The 19,886-nt window shown below is 43.4% G+C and overlaps 2 protein-coding genes across 2 annotated transcripts; both read left to right on the top strand.

Annotated features, from left to right (window-relative positions):
* Nucleotides 1-4,241: 4,241 nt before the first annotated feature.
* LOC132892191 (gap junction gamma-1 protein-like) lies at nucleotides 4,242-6,581 on the top strand. The gene is made up of 2 exons (XM_060930584.1): nucleotides 4,242-4,299; nucleotides 5,457-6,581. The coding sequence occupies exon 2, from the start codon at nucleotides 5,487-5,489 to the stop codon at nucleotides 6,579-6,581; it is 1,095 nt and encodes a 364-aa protein (XP_060786567.1). The 5' UTR covers nucleotides 4,242-4,299; nucleotides 5,457-5,486.
* A 2,134-nt stretch (nucleotides 6,582-8,715) lies between these two features.
* Nucleotides 8,716-19,835, top strand: LOC132891355 (gap junction gamma-1 protein-like). The gene is made up of 4 exons (XM_060928868.1): nucleotides 8,716-8,758; nucleotides 11,813-12,026; nucleotides 12,717-12,868; nucleotides 18,780-19,835. Exon 4 carries the CDS (start codon nucleotides 18,810-18,812, stop codon nucleotides 19,833-19,835), a length of 1,026 nt encoding a protein of 341 aa, XP_060784851.1. The 5' UTR covers nucleotides 8,716-8,758; nucleotides 11,813-12,026; nucleotides 12,717-12,868; nucleotides 18,780-18,809.
* The last annotated feature ends 51 nt before the right edge of the window (nucleotides 19,836-19,886 follow it).

Here is a 19,886-nt window from a genome sequence, read left to right as displayed (position 1 = left end):
GGGGATATGTGAGGTTCATAATGAATTGTTTTTTTGTATACACAGGAGCAGAGCGCCGGTGGTGGGGACAGCATCCTTCGGGTGGTGGGTCCTCTTCTGTGTGTAGTGACTGTTCTCACTGTGTGACTGACCAATTGTCGTGTTGTGCGAGGTGAGTGTGGTTCTGCACACGTATGCCTGGGGTGGATTCTTGGCATCCATATTGAGGGGTGGCTGGATGCCCACTGGTGTGCCTCAGTTGCTCCTGTGTGCATGTCTGTTTTGTGTTGTCTGAATGAGTTTGTGTAAGTGCTTGTGTGTTACCAACAACTAGTCTACTTAAAAGATCCATGCACCTGCTCTTCTACCTCTGCTCTGGTGTGAATTAATAAGTCCTTTACTGTGTTTGTTTTCCCCACCCTAAATGTGGGTATGCATGAATTGTGACTTACTGTGTGACCATGGCTAATTGAGGTATTTCACTCATGTGACCAAGTCATGTGACGCTGCCACTTTGGACGGCACGGCTCGAATCAGTTTGAATGCGAGGAAGGCGACAAACGAAAAACATAAAAGAAAAAGGAGCGAGATGCAGAAAACACCTTCACTATCCAGCGACGTAGGGCATTTACAGGGCGAGCAGAGGGAGAGGTATTTGCAAAAATTGAGGTTAGTAGGCTTAGAGAACGACGTTTACCTGCTTCCACCAGGATTGTTCACTGACAGCTAAGGTTTGTTCACATTTTCATTTACTTTCGGTCCTCAGGATAAACAAAATGTTATTAAATGTCACTGAAATAACTTCTTAGTCTGTTGAGACATGGCCCGTTATAAGTTTTTCCTTTACTGTATTTACTAGTTTACTGAGCGCGCTCCGGGGCCGGCTGGCTGGCTAGCCAGCTAGGCGGCTCCGGGGCTGGCTGGCTCAGTAAACTAGTAAATCCAGTAAAGGAAAAACTTGAGACTGAAAGGTTTTAAGTCATCCCAATGACTGAATGTAAACATTGCTACAGTAACATACCAGCTACTGTTGTTGACATTAGCTAGCTTGCCGTCCAAAATGGCGGACACCGGGGCGTCACGTGACCCTGTGACGTCAGGTGAAATACCTCAATTGAGAAGCTTTGCAGTGATTTTTTTTTTGTGTTTTATAAAGCAGTCTGACGTCAGCTTTTATGTTTATTGTTGTGCTATTGTATTAATAAAATTTCTTTGTGTATGGAAACAAGTCTGTCATCCCAGTACTCGAGCCTGTGTCCTGGTGTGAGTGTGATGGTAATTTGAGTTCCCCTGGTGTCCACCTAGGGGTGGCGTAGTCAGACACTCTAGTAGCATTTGCACAAACTTAAGCACCCTGTTAGGACATCAGTGGACTGTATTTTCAAACAAAAGTGCTATTATGGGTACTTTGTTATTGAAGTCTATTGCTGTTTGCATCTAGTTAGCTAGGCAGACATTGATTCAGGCGTCTAAAATATTAATTTGCCACTATAATGGTTGATATGAGAGATTAGCTCAGACTTACGACTTCGCTCTATTTGTTTCTTCCTGTAGCCTTCGTTTGCGCCCTTGCGCACCCGAGAGTTTGGATTTCTTCATTTAAGCACTTGTAGTCTGGGCTACTTTTCGCAGTGGATAGCCATTCTCATTCCCCGATGAACACCGCTCCCCCCGCCCCCCTTATAACCTATCATTGTGCATTTTTAGTAGGCATAAGGAAATCACGCGACCACTACTGCGTAGGCTACACTTGTTTTTCAACCTTTTTGGGCCAGGGTGCACTTTTTTCAATGAAAAAATCTCAAGGCACATCACCAATAGAAAATGTTGACTGAAACTAAAACGCTGTTGCCAATATTTACAATATACTGTCATTCTATAATTTCCCACGGTAGGGTAGACTGAGTACAGTTGGGACATATGTACAGTTGAGACACCGGCAATATCTTGCGTGCGCAGCAAACCTCTGCGCTGATTTTTGCTGTGTACATGCGTGTTGGCGTCCTCTTTGAGCGTGGGAAATTTGAAGTCCGTACGAAGCTCCGCTGCGAAGTTATCGGGAAAAGTCATTTTTGCCAAGTAAGATTTTGATTTTTCCATGTCCCTTCCACAATGAATATCTTCTTACCCCTTTATGACTTCTAAATAAAAGTTGCATGTATGCAAACGTTGTTTTGTGCTCTAAAAACAGATGTATTGCATGGCATAGTAGCATGAAGGACATTACACAATTCTGTGCGATGTGCGAGGTGGTCATCGGGGTACAGTTGAGACACAATGTGTCAACTGTACCCGACGTAGAACTCTATTGCGTCACATGCTGTTTAGCATATGCCCACTTATGATGACAGGGTTTAAATCACAATTAGACCAATAAAGACATCTGTGAATTAATTTTTAATGTTTATTTATATTTGAACTCTCTACTATTTATTTATACATTTGTATTGCATGAATGTTATCAAGACATCAGAGTATGAAGTGAAATATAACATGTGGTAAAACAAGTACAGTTGAGACAGGTCATGTATATGTACTTACAGAGCTCACTCAAAACACTAAAAGATATATGGATTACACTTGTTAGCTAGTTTTTATCTACCTAGCAAGTTTTTAATCTGCATTATCATTAAGGCATCACATGAAACTGTTATGTATAGAAATGTTACTTCATCAAGCGCACGTGTGTGTGTGGATTCATGCTCTGTCTGTAGCATGTGGTCTCACGTGGAGTGTACCGATGGTGGTCACAGCTACACATGCCACCACTGTCATTAAAAAAAGAAATTTTTGTTCGTTTTCTGTTACTGTTTGTTCTAGTTATGCTATTATATTTGCGTTAATCTGTTAAATATTGAAGGTTTATATGAAGTGATGAGTTGTAAACTATTACATTTTTAAAGAAATAAGAGAAATTAAGCAAAATAAAATTGCAATCATTAAATGAATAAAATTGCATTTGCACTGATGTCAGATTTCCAGTGTTTTTAATGGTGTCTCAACTGTACTATGGTACTGTCTCAACTGTACACCATATGTGTAGAGTATGGGTACAGTTGAGACAAAAGTGCACCTTTTTGTTTTTGATTAATTACGTAAAATTTAAACACCTTAGATAATTTCTTGGTTATATATTAGCACATATATTGAAGATATATTATGTCTCAAACATTTTGTTTAGTGTCTTTTCAGTGTCTAATTTGTGTGTGGAAAATGAGAAAGCAAAAACTCTCAACTGTACTCAGTCTACCCTACACTTGGTGATCTCTCACGGCACACTAGTGTTCCGCGGTACTAGAGTTCGGCAGCACAGTGGTTGAAAACACTGTACACCACTGATGCACTTGGTAACATCTCCATTCAATAACTCCATTCCTCCTTTTTGGTGGGGTTTTGGTCGCCCTTGGCGCCCCTGGGCACACTTTGCACTTAGGCTATTATATGGCCAAAACAGAGAATAGCCGCGGATGCGCACTTGCGCGCCCGAAGACACACTATAGACAGGGCGAACCACTGTTGAGCGCTTATTGTTTCATGATTAACAACCACCATCACACCCCACCCCGCTTTTTTTGACAAATCGCACCCTGACTACATGCTTTGCTGTACAATTAAATTAGGCTAAGACATTATAATGCTGACTCGTTTTCAGAATAGTGGAAGTCATAATTTTTCTCGCCCCGTTTCTGCGCCCCTGTATGGACGCAGCGCCCTTAGCTTGATCGGAGGGTTCGTTCGATTACCCCCCCGACACACACGCCCCTCAAGATTACTCAAGATTTATTCATTTGTTCATGTCCGATGAATATACATTGATTCACATTTAAATTTACAATATCAAATCCAGACCAATCAAAAAAGAAAAGTAGACTAAGTGAGGACGAGTTAGAAAAACGGGTTCATTTCTCCTATGTTTATGTTTACACGTTTTGTTCAGACTGCTTTACACCCCAATCCAGTGGGTGGCGGTAATGCCCCATTAGACCCCTTTCACTGACGTCACCCGAAACCGGAAGTAAGCAAACCCTGCGCCATATTGGAAGACCAACAAACTCGTGTTTAGGGGGAAATAACGGCAGCGCGCGGTATGTGAACCCATGAGGCACTTGGTTCATCAAAAACCTACAATGGTAAACTTTTGTGCTGTGTTAGGGTGTTCTAACAAAGCTGATGGGAAAGGTGAAAAGAAGTCGTTCTTCAGAATACCAGCTGTGATTGAGACACAAGGGGAGCAAACCAAGGAGCTTTCTGCCAGGAGACAGAGTATCTAGCTGCTTTATGCAGAGTGGATCTGAATACTTCAGGTCTATTTTGTTACTGGTAAGTCACTAGGCTAGAGTGTTGTAAAACATTTTTTTTAAATGTTTACTGAATAAAAACATCCTTAATTTTATCAAATATACTCTACTCTATATTTCATTTCTTTCTTTTGTTTTAATTTTCCTCCCTCCATCCCTCTTTGGATTTTAAATTTAGTTTTTCCCCATGTCCAAATAATTCAAATATATATAAATAAAAACAGATAAGTAGTAAATTAAAAATAAATTATGAAATAAAAAATCCATTCTCCCTTGCCCCGAGTCTTATCATATGGGTCAAACCCATCAGTCACAGCCAGTTTCTCCACATACCGTGCCCTTTCTGCAACTGGTAATGTACTCACATAACCAGATTTATTGTGTCACTTTACTCTCGCTCGTACTTTGTTTTATATTGTATGTATGCATGTACTTGGTCTTCCAATATGGCGCCCTAGCACAATCTCGCGGTACGGTGACGTCACGTGGTAGCCCTGGATAGAAGAGAAAATGGGGGAAAAAAGATAGACAGAAAACGCAAGAAATCTGCTACTTTGTCCCAAAATATTGGTGCCCTGTTCCAAAAAAGGGCCAAAATGGGTAAGGTGCTGAGTGCAGGACTTTGTTTTTCTTTTGTTTACAACAGTAGTGGTAGATCGATCTGTCAGAGTGATCAGTGGGGGTAGCGTCAGCCCGTCCGTCAGTCTGTGTGTCAGTGACACGCACACACAGATGAGTTAGGTGGCTCGATGGCTAGGTACTAGTAGCGTCGGACCTGGGGCTGCTTTTATTTTTTTTTCAGCTTGGGAAATCGGAGCTGTGGTGTGAAGACAGTAAAATGCGAGACTTGTGTCAGCCCTGTGATGACCTGGCGACTTGTCCAGGACGTATCTCGCCTTTCGCCCGTAGTCGGCTGGGATAGGCTCCAGCTTGCCTGCGACCCTGTAGAACAGGATAAAGCGGCTAGAGATAATGAGATGAGATGAGGTTAGCTCTGTGACAACCTGGCGACTTGTGTACCCCGGACAAGTACTCGCCCACAGTCAGCACGGATAGGCTCCGGCTTGCCTGCGACCCTGTAGAACAGGATAAGATGGATGGAGGGGTTTGAAAAAGATTTGGGTAGTTTGTCTGTCTGCTGCTATGAATGAGTCCTAATTTTTCATTTTTCTTGAACAGTACTGACCAGCGTGCTGTAGCAGTGACGACATGAGTTGGAGTTTCCTGACGCGTCTCCTGGAGGAGATCTCCAGCCACTCAACATTTGTGGGCAAGCTGTGGCTTGCACTGCTCATTGTGTTCCGGATTGTACTGACCGTGGTGGGTGGCAAGTTGATATACAATGATGAACGGAGCAAGTTTGTATGCAATACACACCAGCCTGGTTGCAAAAATGTGTGCTATGATGCATTTGCACCACTCTCGCCTGCAAGGTTCTGGGTTTTTCAGATCATCATGATCACCACACCCACTATTCTGTACCTTGGCTTTGCCATGCACAAGATCGCACGCATAGAGGACGATGATTACGGACCACGGAGTAGGCGCAAACGCATGCCTCTGGTAAACCGCAGTGCCAACCATGACTGCGAGGAGGCTGAGGACAATTGTGAGGACGGCCTGAGATGGATCAAGCGTAATGGCCTGATGAAGGTATACGTGCTGCAGCTTTTCTCACGTGTGGCTTTCGAGGTGGCCTTCCTGTTTGGCCAGTATGTGCTGTATGGGTTTGAGGTGGCCCCATCATACGTGTGTACGCTTAGCCCATGTCCACACACAGTGGATTGCTTTGTGTCGCGTCCCACTGAGAAGACCATCTTCCTGATCATCATGTATGCCGTGAGCTCCCTCTGCCTGCTGCTCACCGTGCTCGAGATCTTGCACTTGGGCATCAGTGGCGTCCGTGACGCATTCCAGAGCCGTGCACGGCGCCACCACCACCATCAAGCCCTGACCAGTCAGAGGGCCTTGGTCTGCCCACGTCACACACCCTCAGCACCCCCTGACTACCACACAGCCCTGAAGAAGGATTCTGGCAAGGCAGGTGCAAGAGCTGAATACAATCTTAGTGACTTGGGCCGCGAGTCTCTGGGTGATGAGGCGTCCTCACGGGAGCTGGACCGTCTGCAGCGCCACCTGAAGCTAGCACAGCAGCACCTGGACCTGGCTTACCAGAATGAGGAGGGGAGTCCAGTGCGAAGCAGCAGCCCCGAGTCCAACGGCACAGCTGCCGAGCAAAACCGTCTCAACTTTGAGAAACAGGAGGAGCAAGCCAGTTCCTGTGAGAAGGGTAAACCTATCTAGAAAATAATTTTCTCCAAGTATTCATGTTTTCCAGTAAATTGGGTAATTTCCTGAAATGATAAATGTGGAAAATTGGGTTGGATAGTATGTGCTCACATTTATTAGCATCCTAAAATCACAATCCTCTACTTTGGTGGTGTGTTGGGGGTTTTTTTTTTGTTCTTTTTCTTGTATTTTAGAGGAAGTGATGTGAATGTGTAGATATGTACAAATTAAACAACATTTAAATAAACAACCCTATATTTTAGTTTTATGGAACACACTTGGCTTTCACATTTTTCTTTTTTTCAGGCCACATGGAAATTCAGTCAGTTTAAAAAACAAAAAAAAACCCTTGCTGAGTAATTTTTCTTGGTAATTTGCCTCGTAATAAAAAAAAAAAAAACCTACCAGCATACGTAATCCGTTGGTCTACGGGTATACTGTCTGATCTAACTGTTAACCTCATGACACCTCAATTATTTGGAAACGTTCATTCTGAAACACAATTTGCATGAATAAAAGTAGTGCACACAGTTTGTTCAAGCACCACATTTACTGTTACACCAAAATGCTGCTCTGCAATTGATGCAACAAAAATTGAGAATGTTGGCATGTTAAAATAGAAGTCATCAGAGTTTTGAGTGTTATTAATAATAGAGGGGAGAAAACAACTAAGACTCAGACTATGTTGAACCATGCATAGAATATTATACAGATGAACGTAGGAATGTTCTAGGTATTTTCATGTGAAGGGTGACAATTATTTGAAGGTCATCTACTCGTGCATCTGAAACAGAGATTGTGAAATATTTTTCATAATTAAAAAAGTGAACTGGCGGCACCGTGGTGTAGTGGTTAGCGCTGTCGCCTCACAGCAAGAAGGTCTGGGTTCGAGCCCCGTGGCCAGCGAGGGCCTTTCTGTGCGGAGTTTGCATGTTCTCCCCGTGTCTGCGTGGGTTTCCTCCGGGTGCTCCGGTTTCCCCCACAGTCCAAAGACATGCAGGTTAGGTTAACTGGTGACTCTAAATTGACCGTAGGTGTGAATGTGAGTGTGAATGCACACTGTAAGCAATTGATGTAATTTTTACAGTAACTTTTACAACAGTGTGTTGTATTTGTCTTATTTACAGTATTTATGGGCAGTCCTTTATTATTACTGTAACCTTACTGTACATACGGAGTTTTACAGCGCTTTTACAGCATTGCATCATGGGATAAGTCTGGATTTTGAATTTTGGGCGGCCGGCAACGCAGCTTCTGGGACAAAGGTAACTAAATGTTAGCCTATGTAACTTACTGCTAGTGTAATGTGTAGCCTATTTTTTTAAAATTAATATCGTAGTTACAGTATATAGATAGTTCTGCTTATCTGAGTGGATAGCCTGTGACGTTATGGACTTTAGCGATTGCATTCTCAGTCTCAGGCTGCTTGAAACTGTTAGATGCCTTGGCTAAAAATATATCTATGAAATAAACGTTCGTGAATCTGAATGTCATGTAGAATATATGGAAAGGATGTGAATTCTCTCGTGTGGAAATCTTTGATAACAGCAATGAAAGCTGAGCCATCTGCTAATACCGTTAACAGCGGTGGGCTTGCAGCAACACATGACGGAAGGCGGGTCTGTCGTACGTGCTGTCACAGCTGCAGCAACCAATCATATTCGCTGGCACAGCCCCAGCAACCAATTGTGTTCGTTCACTCTGAGGGAATGGAAGAAGCAGCTCGGCTGATGGCAGCTAGTCACCCAGTTAGATAGCTAGCGGCTAATGGCTGTTGATGGCTGATGAAGGCTGAATTGTTTGAGAATCCCACATAACTGTGTTTTCATGGGCCAGTTATTATCATTGTATCACCCACATACCATCTAAACGGCGTAAAAAAAATATTGTGAAAGAAGTGGTGTCTTCAGGTGTTCTCTATGCAAAGCTATGAAGGGATACAGGGGATACCAAATCAGGTGCCTCACCGTGCTTTTGCTGCGTTCAGTTTCCCTTTGCATTCATTAGTAGTACCTCAGTACCAGCAGTACTACCATCATGCATGGCCGTGAACTGAAGTAATTGGATTGAGTTATGAGGTAAATGTTTGCTGCATGTTCTTTTCTCTAATAATCGCCATGAACATATTTTGGAATTGTTTTTTTGCACAGCATATTTGGAGCGGTACAGTAGGCTACCACGTCCATCAATCGGTAAGTTTGTTTCCTTTTACTGGACTGCGCATGTGCATCTGACCCATAGTGAGAAAGTGCTAGAATGTGCTAGAATGTTCTCGCAGCTCCATTCCACTCTCGACTTCTGATAGGAGCGTCACGTTTGCCTCCTCAAGTTAGCGCTAACGCTAGTTGTGTTTTAAAAGAGCTCTTCTGTTTTGTTTTTGTATATTTTGACCTTATATTAACTGTTTCTACTTTTTTTACATTATTCCTCATTATTTTTGTCCATTCCCCCATTTATATGAACACGTAAGTAACAACCACCACTCCACGTGTTGTGAAGGTGAGCCTGGCCAATGGCTAACTAGCATTAGGCTAGTGCTATTAAGTGAGTTACATAGACATTTTCCATCTTTCCATTTTCCATCTTATGCATATCTTACAATGTTTCAATGCAAGTTTAGTTTGTGTGGGAAGGAATTTGATAAAGTCTGTGAGTATACACAGCACATTAAGTTGCACAGCAATACTGCAAATTATAGATTTGCATGTGGAGTGCCTGAATGCTCCAGACAGTATGCAAAACTCCCTGCTCTCAAGGCTCATATGTACCGAGACCACAAGGCAGTCACACCCTCTAGTAGTAGTGGTGATAATCTAGTGTGTACTCCTTTGGCGTGCGATATATATGCAGTACGGTGTGAATCATCATCTTCACTTGTAATTCACTTGAGGTCTCATTTACGCTGTGGATTACACGTTGAATGCCCTTTTAGAGGATGCAATGCAAGGTTTTCCGTTTTGTCCAGTTTTGCGTCTCATGTCTCTAAGAAGCACCGCAATGACTGTGTTGAACATGAAAACCCCTGTAGTGTTGAAAGACCTGATGCCAGTGAATCGATGAGAGAGAGTGAAATATATGTTAGCAATTATTCTGATGAGCAAGAAGTACCTCTTGCTGTTGATGAATCCCTCTTTCTACAGAATAGTACACTTTTCTATTTAAAACTCCAGGCTAAACTACTCTTGCCGGCACCTGTGATTCAAGCCATTATTGACGGATACCAAGATGTCCATGATTTTAGTCTGACTAATATGCTGAACACCTTGAGTCAGAAGTTAACTGCCCTGGGAATCCCAGAGGCCACAATTGTTGACATTATAGACGAAATTAGAAAAGATGACATCTTAACAGCCTGTAATAGTGGTCTGAGCACAGATCAGAGGAAAAAGACAGCTTTTAAAAAGCATTTTAATTATGTTGAGCCGGTGTCTCATTTATTAGGAATTAATGAGAAGGGTAAGGAATCATTTGCCCAGTATGTTCCTATTAAAGAGACATTGGCAGCACTTTTTAAAAACAAGTCTATGCAAGAGCAGTATGCTGCAACACGTTGCAAACGATCACCACAGGGCATTTTACAGGACGTAGATGATGGTAAGGGAGTTCAGTGTAACCCCTTATTTAAAGCAGATCCATCTTCTCTAGGTATAATTCTCTATCAGGATGCATTTGAGGTAGTGAATCCACTTGGCTCCTCTAAAAAGAAGCATAAGATACTCTGTGTACCTCACGCTTACTGATATCTTGCCGCACAACAGATCTGCCATCGATAACATGCAGCTGGTTCTCCTGTGTAAGGAGCAAGATTTTAGGTATTTTGGGATGGACAAGGTGTTTGAGCCCCTTATTAGAGATCTTAAAGCACTTGAGGAGTCTGGCGTGGAGATCAACAATGGACAGGCTGTCAGAGGTCGACTCTGTGCGATTTCAGGTGACAATTTAGGGTCTCACAGTATTGGTGGGTTTGTGGAGAACTTCAGTGTGAGCCACTACTTTTGTCGATACTGTGATGTGAAAAGGTCACAATTTGAGGGTTCTCCATTAGTTCGTGGCAACAGCCGTACACCAGAGTCATTCTTGAAACATGTACAGGAATTGGGAAAGGGTGACCTAATTTCTGAATGTGGTGTCAAATCTGACTCTCCCTTTAACCAACTGGCATTCTTTCATGTTTGCCAGCCTGGATTGCCCCCATGTCTGGGCCATGACCTGTTCGAGGGCATCGTTTCCAGTGACCTTAGTTTGTTGATTGGCCTTCTAGTGTCTGAGAATCATTTCACCTACACCCAGCTCAATAGGAGCAAAGACCAATTCAACTACAAAGGAAACGATGCCCTGGACAAACCAGCCGATGTTTCCCCAGGTAGCAAAAGGCTTACGGGTCATGCAGTCCAGAACTGGTGTTTTCTGCGTCTGCTCCCTCTACTGATAGGTGATAGCATCAGAAATCCATGTCACAATGCTGCCTGGAAACTTGTGCTGCTGCTCAGGGAAATTGTAGAGCTGATTTGTGCACCAGTAATCACCACTGATCAAGTTTCCTATCTTAAGATAGTTATTGAGGAGTACGTCTTCTTTCGCAGACAGCTTTTCCCCAATGAGCCTCTAAAGCCGAAACACCACTACTTGCTCCATTACCCAGACCTCATCCACTTTGGCCCACTAATTCGGCTTTGGACCACTAATTCGGCTTTGGACCCTCCGTTTTGAGAGCAAGCATACATTCTTTAAAAGATGTGCTCGGAAATTGCAGAATTTTAAGAACATCTGCAAGACCGTTGCCGAGAGACATCAGCTCTTGCAGGCATACCTGAGTGCAGGTGAAATGTTTCAGCCATGTGTATTGCTGGAGAAAGAAATGCCATTCTATGTGAATGATTACAATGTCAAAATCCAACAGGCTGTTAGTGGTTTGCATTTCGAATCGAACAATGCAGTAGCATCTCACACAGTCACGGTGAAGGGCACCTCATACAAAAAGGGAATGTTTGTTTTGCTGCAGAAAACTGAAGATGAACTTGAGGTTGGTAAGATAGAGCTGGTCATAGTGCACAGTGACACTGTGTCTTTTGTCTCAGAAAAACATTGTTTTGTGAAGTTGAGGGATATGGGGGTGTATAGTGTTCTGGGGACACCCCAAGATGAATTTGTTTGTGTGAGGTATGATGATCTACTGGATTATTATCCCTTGCCTGCCTACAATATGTGTGGCATTACAATGATCTGTCTCCATCACTCTCTTGCAGAGACATATGGCTTCAGCACAAGATGAACTCAGGACGGCTGTCCTGGCAGTGCTCCCGGGCCTTCCTGCTGAAACACTAAGCACCTTGATGGGAGGCCTGGAAGACCTTGGTGTGGAGAGCAAGGAAGATATGAGCCTTCTAAGTGAAGAGAATCTTCTGCCCTTTCTCCGTGTGGTCCAGTCAAGAAAGCTTCTCCGTGCCTTTTCATCTCAAGGTAACCATAGGTTGGCTGTGTCTTGTTCAAACACACTTAAACAGTGTTAACACTTTTTTTTGTGTTTTTTGACAAATAAATGGTTGCTAAATTAGAAGTGAATTTAGAAGTGTAGGAGATCGCTGCAATGTTTAGAAATAAAAATCAAACGTAAAAACATTGAAAGGGGTGTGAATGTATGTTATGAATTTAATATTCTCCTCTTTGTTGTCTTCCTTACATCTTACATTGTTATATGGTTCTATTTCGTTTATTCTTTCAAAAAGACAAAAAAAAACTAATCCTGTTGAGCTGGCACCTTGCCGTGGTGGATTAGCTTGCGTGTCTCTTTCCATGTCAGCTGTTGACATTTGACATTTTCGTTTCACTATTGGTGAATTGATTTGGTAGAGACCAGACAAAGATCAGCTCTTAATCATTTATCTTTGCCATAATCTCATCTCACTACACGTTTTAGACAAATATCTGTATGTATGTGGCAAATGAATGTTCTTGTATTTTGTGTTGAATTTAGGGAGACTAGTGATTCGGAAACTGCTTGGAGTACACCCCTAATCTCTTAGCTGTGCAATCTCTAGACTTAGTTTATGGTACATTTGGTAGACTTTTTGTATGGTGGAAATGTGATGGGTGTTTAATACACCATAGTATGTATGGGTCATAATGGAGTAATGATAAATATTTTTTCAGGTTCCTTCTCAGCCCTATCTCCTCCTGGGTCTCCAGAACCATCTTCAACCTGTTCCCCTGCAGGGAATCCACAACTCTCCACACCTGGGACACTCTGTACATCAAGCCCAACTCTGCCTTCACCACGCACATCATGGCCTGGAAATTTCAAGGTTTGTGGAGGGCTGATCTTAATCTGTTTTACTTGTTAGGTATGCACACAGATGCAGTCGGCACCTTTGGCCCGCCTCAGCGAGGAGGAAAGGCGGAGTCATCAATGGGGAAAACATTTACTTATACATGGGTTTCTCCGTTTGCAAACAGCTGCGCTGCACGCGCATCCAGAGATGCCAGAAATGCTAAGTGGCTAGGTGTTTAACATTGAAAGTCCCATTGGAGCAGTATAGTGTGTGGTTAGAACCTGTTTTCTAGTCGGCTGGCTGTTGTAGCTGTTTCTGTGGTTTCTGTACTCCTACCGACTCCGTTTGGAAGAACAAATGTCATCGTGTAAACGTCGTTCTGTAAGCCTGCTAACCTCAATTTTTGCAAATACCTCTCCCTCTGCTCGCCCTGTAAATGCCCTACGTCGCTGGATAGTGAAGGTGTTTTCTGCATCTCGCTCCTTTTTCTTTTATGTTTTTCGTTTGTCGCCTTCCTCGCATTCAAACTGATTCGAGCCGTGCCGTCCAAAATGGCAGCATCGCATGACTTGGTCACGTGAGTGAAATACCTCAATAGGCTGAGGTCTATCCTGTTTCGGAAGGTTTTTTTAAGCTATCTGCTATCCTTATCGAAGAGTTAGGCTGTATCCACTGGCTGCACCATCTGCTCTAGTTTAATTTGATGCCTATTTTGTCAGTATAGCTTAAAAATTCAGGATATGGCAGCCTTTGACAGTGAATGATTTTAAATCGCAGATGACCGCGACTCGCTGTAATAGCGCTTCTCACGGCAATAACGCGATTTACACCACAGCATTGGAGTGAGGGGCAGGATCTGTCCCTGACGGGACAAATTAAAATTACCCAAAAAACGGGATGTCCCGCCCAATACGGGACGGTTGGCAACCCTATGAGATGCAACTTTGGTCATTAGAATGTCTGGAATAATCAATCACCTAATAAGGCAATATTTTGATCAGGGGTTGACACAGGGAGAGATTGCATTAAGTCTTTTAATAAGGGATAATTTCAAAATTAGTCCGCAGCACCTCCGCAGAAGACTGGCCCGGCTTCGTCTCTACCGACGGAGATACAGTGATCCAGCTGAGATCATGAAATAATTGTTTTGTTTTCTCGAGATCACGGAATAACGGTTTTGTTTTCTTGAGATCTCTAATTAGTTGTGTTGTTTTCTCGAGATCCTGAATTAATTATGTCGTTATCTCGGGATAACAAGGTGAATAAAAAAAGATTATATGAAGGGAGGAGAGGGGCGACAGCCTGAGGAAAGCCCCCACAGGAGCGTACAGCATTTGCAGCATACACTGTAAAAAAATGACTGTGAAATTTACATTAAAACTATGTGAACTGCATACAGAACAACACTGTAAACCCCGAAACACACATTTGTTGTTCAAATCACTGTTAAATTTTGTAAACCAGTAAAGTTTACACTGGGGTGCTGTATTTTTTACAGGGATTTTCTGGTCACCCCAGCTGCCAGGGTTTTCCTGTTAAAATGACAGATTTTTTATTTTTTTACAGTGTAGGCTACCCAGCTCAGTACAAGAACAAAAGCATTTACAGTGTGTGCAGTCGGCTTCGTGCGCATTGTTCTGCACCTCTCGGAGGAAGGGGTAGGTGCCCTGTAAACCTTTGGAAAAGGTACATTTTCTTTTCGGCATAATTGCTGCGGCATTACTGCTGCTAGCTGCTAGACAAAGAACATTCGCGCCAGTTAATGTTTATTTTATTGTTGCATGGCAACACGTTCTGTTGTCTGGAATAATGTGGCTAAATAAACACCCATGCCAGGGGGCAGTAACCAGGAAAGTTTGCGATTCCCGTCAATTCATCAAAATAGTAAATGCAGACATTTCTCAGCTAATGATTCCCACGCTGCTCAGTCGCAAACGTCGCGAGTGGCGAAAACCGGGACACATCCGTGTCCCGACAGACTTTTGTCGGGACTCGGGACACACAACCCCAAACCGGGACTGTCCCGGTAAAACCGGGACGTCTGGTCACCCTAGTAAACATATACTCAGCCTCCCATCTGTTTTGAAAGGCTCTATTTTCTGAATCAACTTTTCTTTTCGCCATTGTCAAGGCTAGCTTTCCAGACAGTAACCATAGAGACAGTAACCGACGCTTGACTTGAATAACGCGGGAATGTTGGTGCGCTGCATTATGGGACATGCATTTTGTGTGTTATCCAGTCCCGTCGCGAGATCTCAGTCTTAAGGGGGGCTTATGAAATCCACCAGGGGGGCACCACTATTATTAGCTTATTTTTGCACACTATTCGGGCAGCCCTAATCCCGCACAGTAATCATCACATTAAACATAACCAACAGCAAACATGACCGGACCAGCAACAGCCTGCAACATCAGTCCCCTCTCTCTCACACACACACGCACGCACGCAACAAGTACACATAACGTATTAGATGACAAGCAGCATCTCAAACTAAACAAACAAAAACGCCGCGGCGGGTGCATTTCAAAGCAACCAACAGAGGGGTAGCTACCATTTTAAACACACAAACAATTTGGATCTACTTTGAGTAGAGTGCCAGCGCTGTCCTCTCTTTCGTCTTCTTTGCCAACGACATCATGTGTTGGTTTATCCGAAGTTGCCGGTGTTAGGGTTTTGAACCAATTACGTATATCCATATTTGGGCAATTCCATGTAAATGTCAACCTCACTATGCAAAAATAAAGCAACATGTAATACATCAAAACCACTCCCAGAGATCTCACCTAGGCCTGTATTTTACAGATGTGAATAAGTTGAACCAATTTGTAACCAACCTAATGTCACGGTCAGTCTTTCTTTCTTATGTAAACCCCAAGCTAAAATCAACTTTGATCATGTACAATTCTATATTATTGCCACAAGCCACAGAAATGTATGCTAAAATCCACAAAACAGCAAAACAATAGCCATCCTAAATATTATTTAAGAACTTTGATAGTTTTAGCTGATATTTAGAGAGTTTTTCAAAGGGTTATGGTGGTTAAATTGCTGATTTTTCTAAACATATGCCATGTCTATTTCAGACGTGTCACATCCATAACGCTGACTTTTCCTTCTGAAACTCTGCATGAAATACAAAATATTTTAAACAAAGATTTTTTAATATTCACCTTGGACCCCTCTATCAAACGGATATCTCCATTTCGACATTAGGTTTACAATTTCACAGAGTTTGATAAAAATGTACAGTCACCCAAGAAAAGTGATACTTTTTCTGTCACATCCATAACGCATCTTTTATTGGCACTTTCTGGCATGCCCTAGATGTACTATGGGAATTGTTCTTGTTCTATCACTTCTCCAGTATGGTACAGCCTTAAAATATGCAACACCTGCTTAAATACTGGGAGACAATAAAACATGCACTGGGTCATTTGTTGCCATTTTGAGTTCAAGTGTCACGTCCATAACGCTGGAATTGCTCACTTAAGAAAGCGCGGAAACTAGCTGCTGTCTGCTGGCATAAACTCGCGCTTCATTTCCACCCAAAAATGTGGGTAACTGATTGTTGCTTGTCAATACTGACTGACGTAATTACGTAGCTAACTTTCAACAAACTCACACGGTTTTAATATGTTTAATGTCTTGGTGATTATGCAACACTGGAAGTTTTAACCCAAAGCGAGTACAATAAAATAAAATTATGATTTTATTTATTTATTTATTTGAGATCTGTGATTGTGATCTGGCTTGGGTTGGTGGGCAGGCACTGCCCCCAATGGCCCGCCCACAGCGACGGCCTATCAGTGCATCATATCACCGGGCCATTAATAACGATAATGTAAAATGGTCTCGCGGGCCGGATATAATTGTTTGGCGGGCCTTAAATGGCCCGCGGACCTTGACTTTGACACGTGGTCTAGAACTTTTGTTCAACACACAAGCTTTCTCACATCCTTTGTCTTCTACTTTTAAGAAGCTTGGAGGAAAAATATGTTTGGTCATCTTAAATTATATGGTCCAAATAAAGCCAGTCTACTGCCGCCTTGCCTCCAATGTACAGTAGGCAAGGCCACAGGAAAGCCAGTTAAAGCATTGTCTGTCTGAATGCGGTACCCTTCGACCATTTCAGTATTGTGGTGGCGCCATCTAGTGGCCTGATTTTGTTTTTTATATTTCACTGCTTGGAAAGTCTTAGTTCTGAAATATTAAACTGTCAGCACTACTGGCTGGATCCATTTCTAATTGCTTTGCCTTGGCTGACTTCAGGACAACTGCGTGCAGTGTACATAATGTTTGTCTCCACTAAGCTCAAGTTTTGAAGGCCTCAATTATCACCAAGATCAAAATTCTGGTTATTGAATACTGAAGGTGCCACCACTGTAAAGACTCTCACTGCAACCATTAATAATATGCATGCTTTTTCATTTGTAATTAAGTTTTGTCTACTAAAATAAATGGAGACAGTGAACTTTATGCCATCAGTGTTTCAACCCAGTCCTCGGTGGCTTTTTTTTTTTTTTTTCTTTCTCTCAGCTCCCATCATGGGCGGCACGGTGGTGTAGTGGTTAGCGCTGTCGCCTCACAGCAAGAAGGTCCTGGGTTCGAGCCTCGGGGCCGGCGAGGGCCTTTCTGTGTGGAGTTTGCATGTTCTCCCCGTGTCTGCGTGGGTTTCCTCCGGGTGCTCCGGTTTCCCCCACAGTCCAAAGACATGCAGGTTAGGTTAACTGGTGACTCTAAATTGACCGTAGGTGTGAGTGTGAATGGTTGTCTGTGTCTATGTGTCAGCCCTGTGATGACCTGGCGACTTGTCCAGGGTGTACCCCGCCTTTCGCCCGTAGTCAGCTGGGATAGGCTCCAGCTTGCCTGCGACCCTGTAGAAGGATAAAGCGGCTAGAGGAGATGAGATGAGCTCCCATCATGTGAACAGGGTATTCGGTGGTCTTTATGGCTTGATGCGGAACTGAGAGAGGAAACTGTGGACTGTTTAACCCTTTCACCACTGTAACTTTATATGCAGACTGGTATATAAAAATTTGAGGTTATTCCATGAAATCTAGTCCTACGTGAGCTGATGGCGGAGTCGGTGCTGTGCGCCTCATCGGCTATAAGCCATGTACGATGAGATTGAGTGAGTGGAATAACATCCACATTCACTGGATTTTGAGAAATGGAGCTTTTTTATTTTTGCAAATTCAAACTTTGTACAAATGTCTGACAGTCATTTCCGCTTGGAATGTAAACAGACTGGTGACATGATAGTAGCACTTGGTGAGATACTAATAATAATGATTCTTGAAAAATAAAAAAAACCATGCGTTCTGACCATCATACTTTTATTCCATTTTTTTTTGGGGGGGGGGTTGAGTCGGGTTTTATTTATTAGTCGGTTGGTCCAGCGGCATTGTTTTTCTCTGCTCATGGTATGAGCTGATAGCCTAGTAGTAGAGTAGCCAATCAGAGCACACAATTGCTCATATCCAGTGAATGTTGATAGAATAAATTTCTTGATATAAAGAAATACCATTAACACGAAGTACCTCTGTGATCAATTCTGTATTAACCGGTATGCCATTTTTAAAGAAAATGGTGAGCTAGTGGGTACCGTTGGAAGCTAGATGATTTCTGCTTCAGGAAAATGTAATGCTTATGATAAACTGAACACGGGTAAATTCATGTTTTATCCACTAATGTTTACTGAAAGGTGCGTAACCTTGATTAACGTAAAATAATTGTGCTTATCTACGTTGTCGTAGGAACTCCCAGGGAATCTGACTTCTTAACCGATCGGCATGTACAATACACAGGTTTCCCCTCCTACAATGAGACCAGAACAGTGGTGAAAGGGTTGAGATGTCCCTAAAGACTGGTTTGAGAAAGATCTGGATAGTTTGTCTGTCTGCTGCTATGAATGAGTCCTAATTTTTCATTTTTCTTGAACAGTACTGACCAGCGTGCTGTAGCAGTGACGACATGAGTTGGAGTTTCCTGATGCGTCTCCTGGTGGAGCTCTCCAACCACTCAACATTTGTGGGCAAGCTGTCGCTTACGCTGCTCATTGTGTTCCGGATTGTACTGACCGTGGTGGGTGCCGAGACGATATACAAAGATGAAGAGAGCGAGTTTATATGCAATACAACCCAGCCTAGTTGCCAAAATATGTGCTATAATGCATTTGCACCACTCTCGCATGTAAGGTTCTGGGTTTTTCAGACCATCATGATCACCACACCCTCTATTCTGTACCTTGCCTTTGCCATGCACAAGATCGCACGCATGGAGGACTATGATTACGGACCACGGGGTAGGCGCAAACGCATGCCTCTGGTAAACCGCAGTGCCAACCAAAACTGCGAGGAGGCTGAGGACAGTGGTAAGGAGGACCCCATGATCACCGAGGAGATCGAGCCAGAAAATGACAAGGAAAAAGAAAAGAAGGATGAGAGGAAGAAACATGACGGCCGGAGACGGATCAAGCGTGATGGCCTGATGAAGGCATATGTGCTGCAGCTTTTATTACGTGCGGCTTTCGAGGTGGCCTTCCTGTCTGGCCAGTGTCTGCTGTATGGGTTTGTGGTGGCCCCGTCATACATGTGTTCGCGTAGCCCATGTCCCCCCACAGTGGATTGCTTTGTGTCGCGTCCCACCGAGAAGACCGTCTTCCTGCTCATCACGTATGCCGTGAGCTCCCTCTGCCTGCTGCTCACCGTGCTCGAGATCTTGCACTTGGGCATCAGTGGCGTCCGTGACATATTCCAGAGCCGTGCAAGGTGCCGCCACCAACATCATCAAGCCAGTCAGACGGCCTCGGTCTACCCACGTTTCATACCCTCTGGCAACCCAGGTGCAAGAGCTGAATGCAGTCTTCGTGACTTGGGCCGCGAGTCTCAGGGTGATGAGGCGTCCTCACGGGAGCTGGGCCATCTGCGGCGCCACCCGAATCTAGCACAGCAGCACCTGGACCAGGGTTACCAGGATGAGGAGGAGACTCGACTGTGAAGCAGCAGCCCCGAGTCCAACGGCTTTTGATATTTCTGTTTTCCACCTCGT

This window comes from Neoarius graeffei, chromosome 9, assembly GCF_027579695.1.
Source record: "Neoarius graeffei isolate fNeoGra1 chromosome 9, fNeoGra1.pri, whole genome shotgun sequence".
NCBI classification, from domain to species: Eukaryota; Metazoa; Chordata; class Actinopteri; order Siluriformes; family Ariidae; genus Neoarius; species Neoarius graeffei.
Note: the sequence above shows the minus strand (reverse complement) of the source record. Positions and strands in the feature narration are given on the sequence as shown.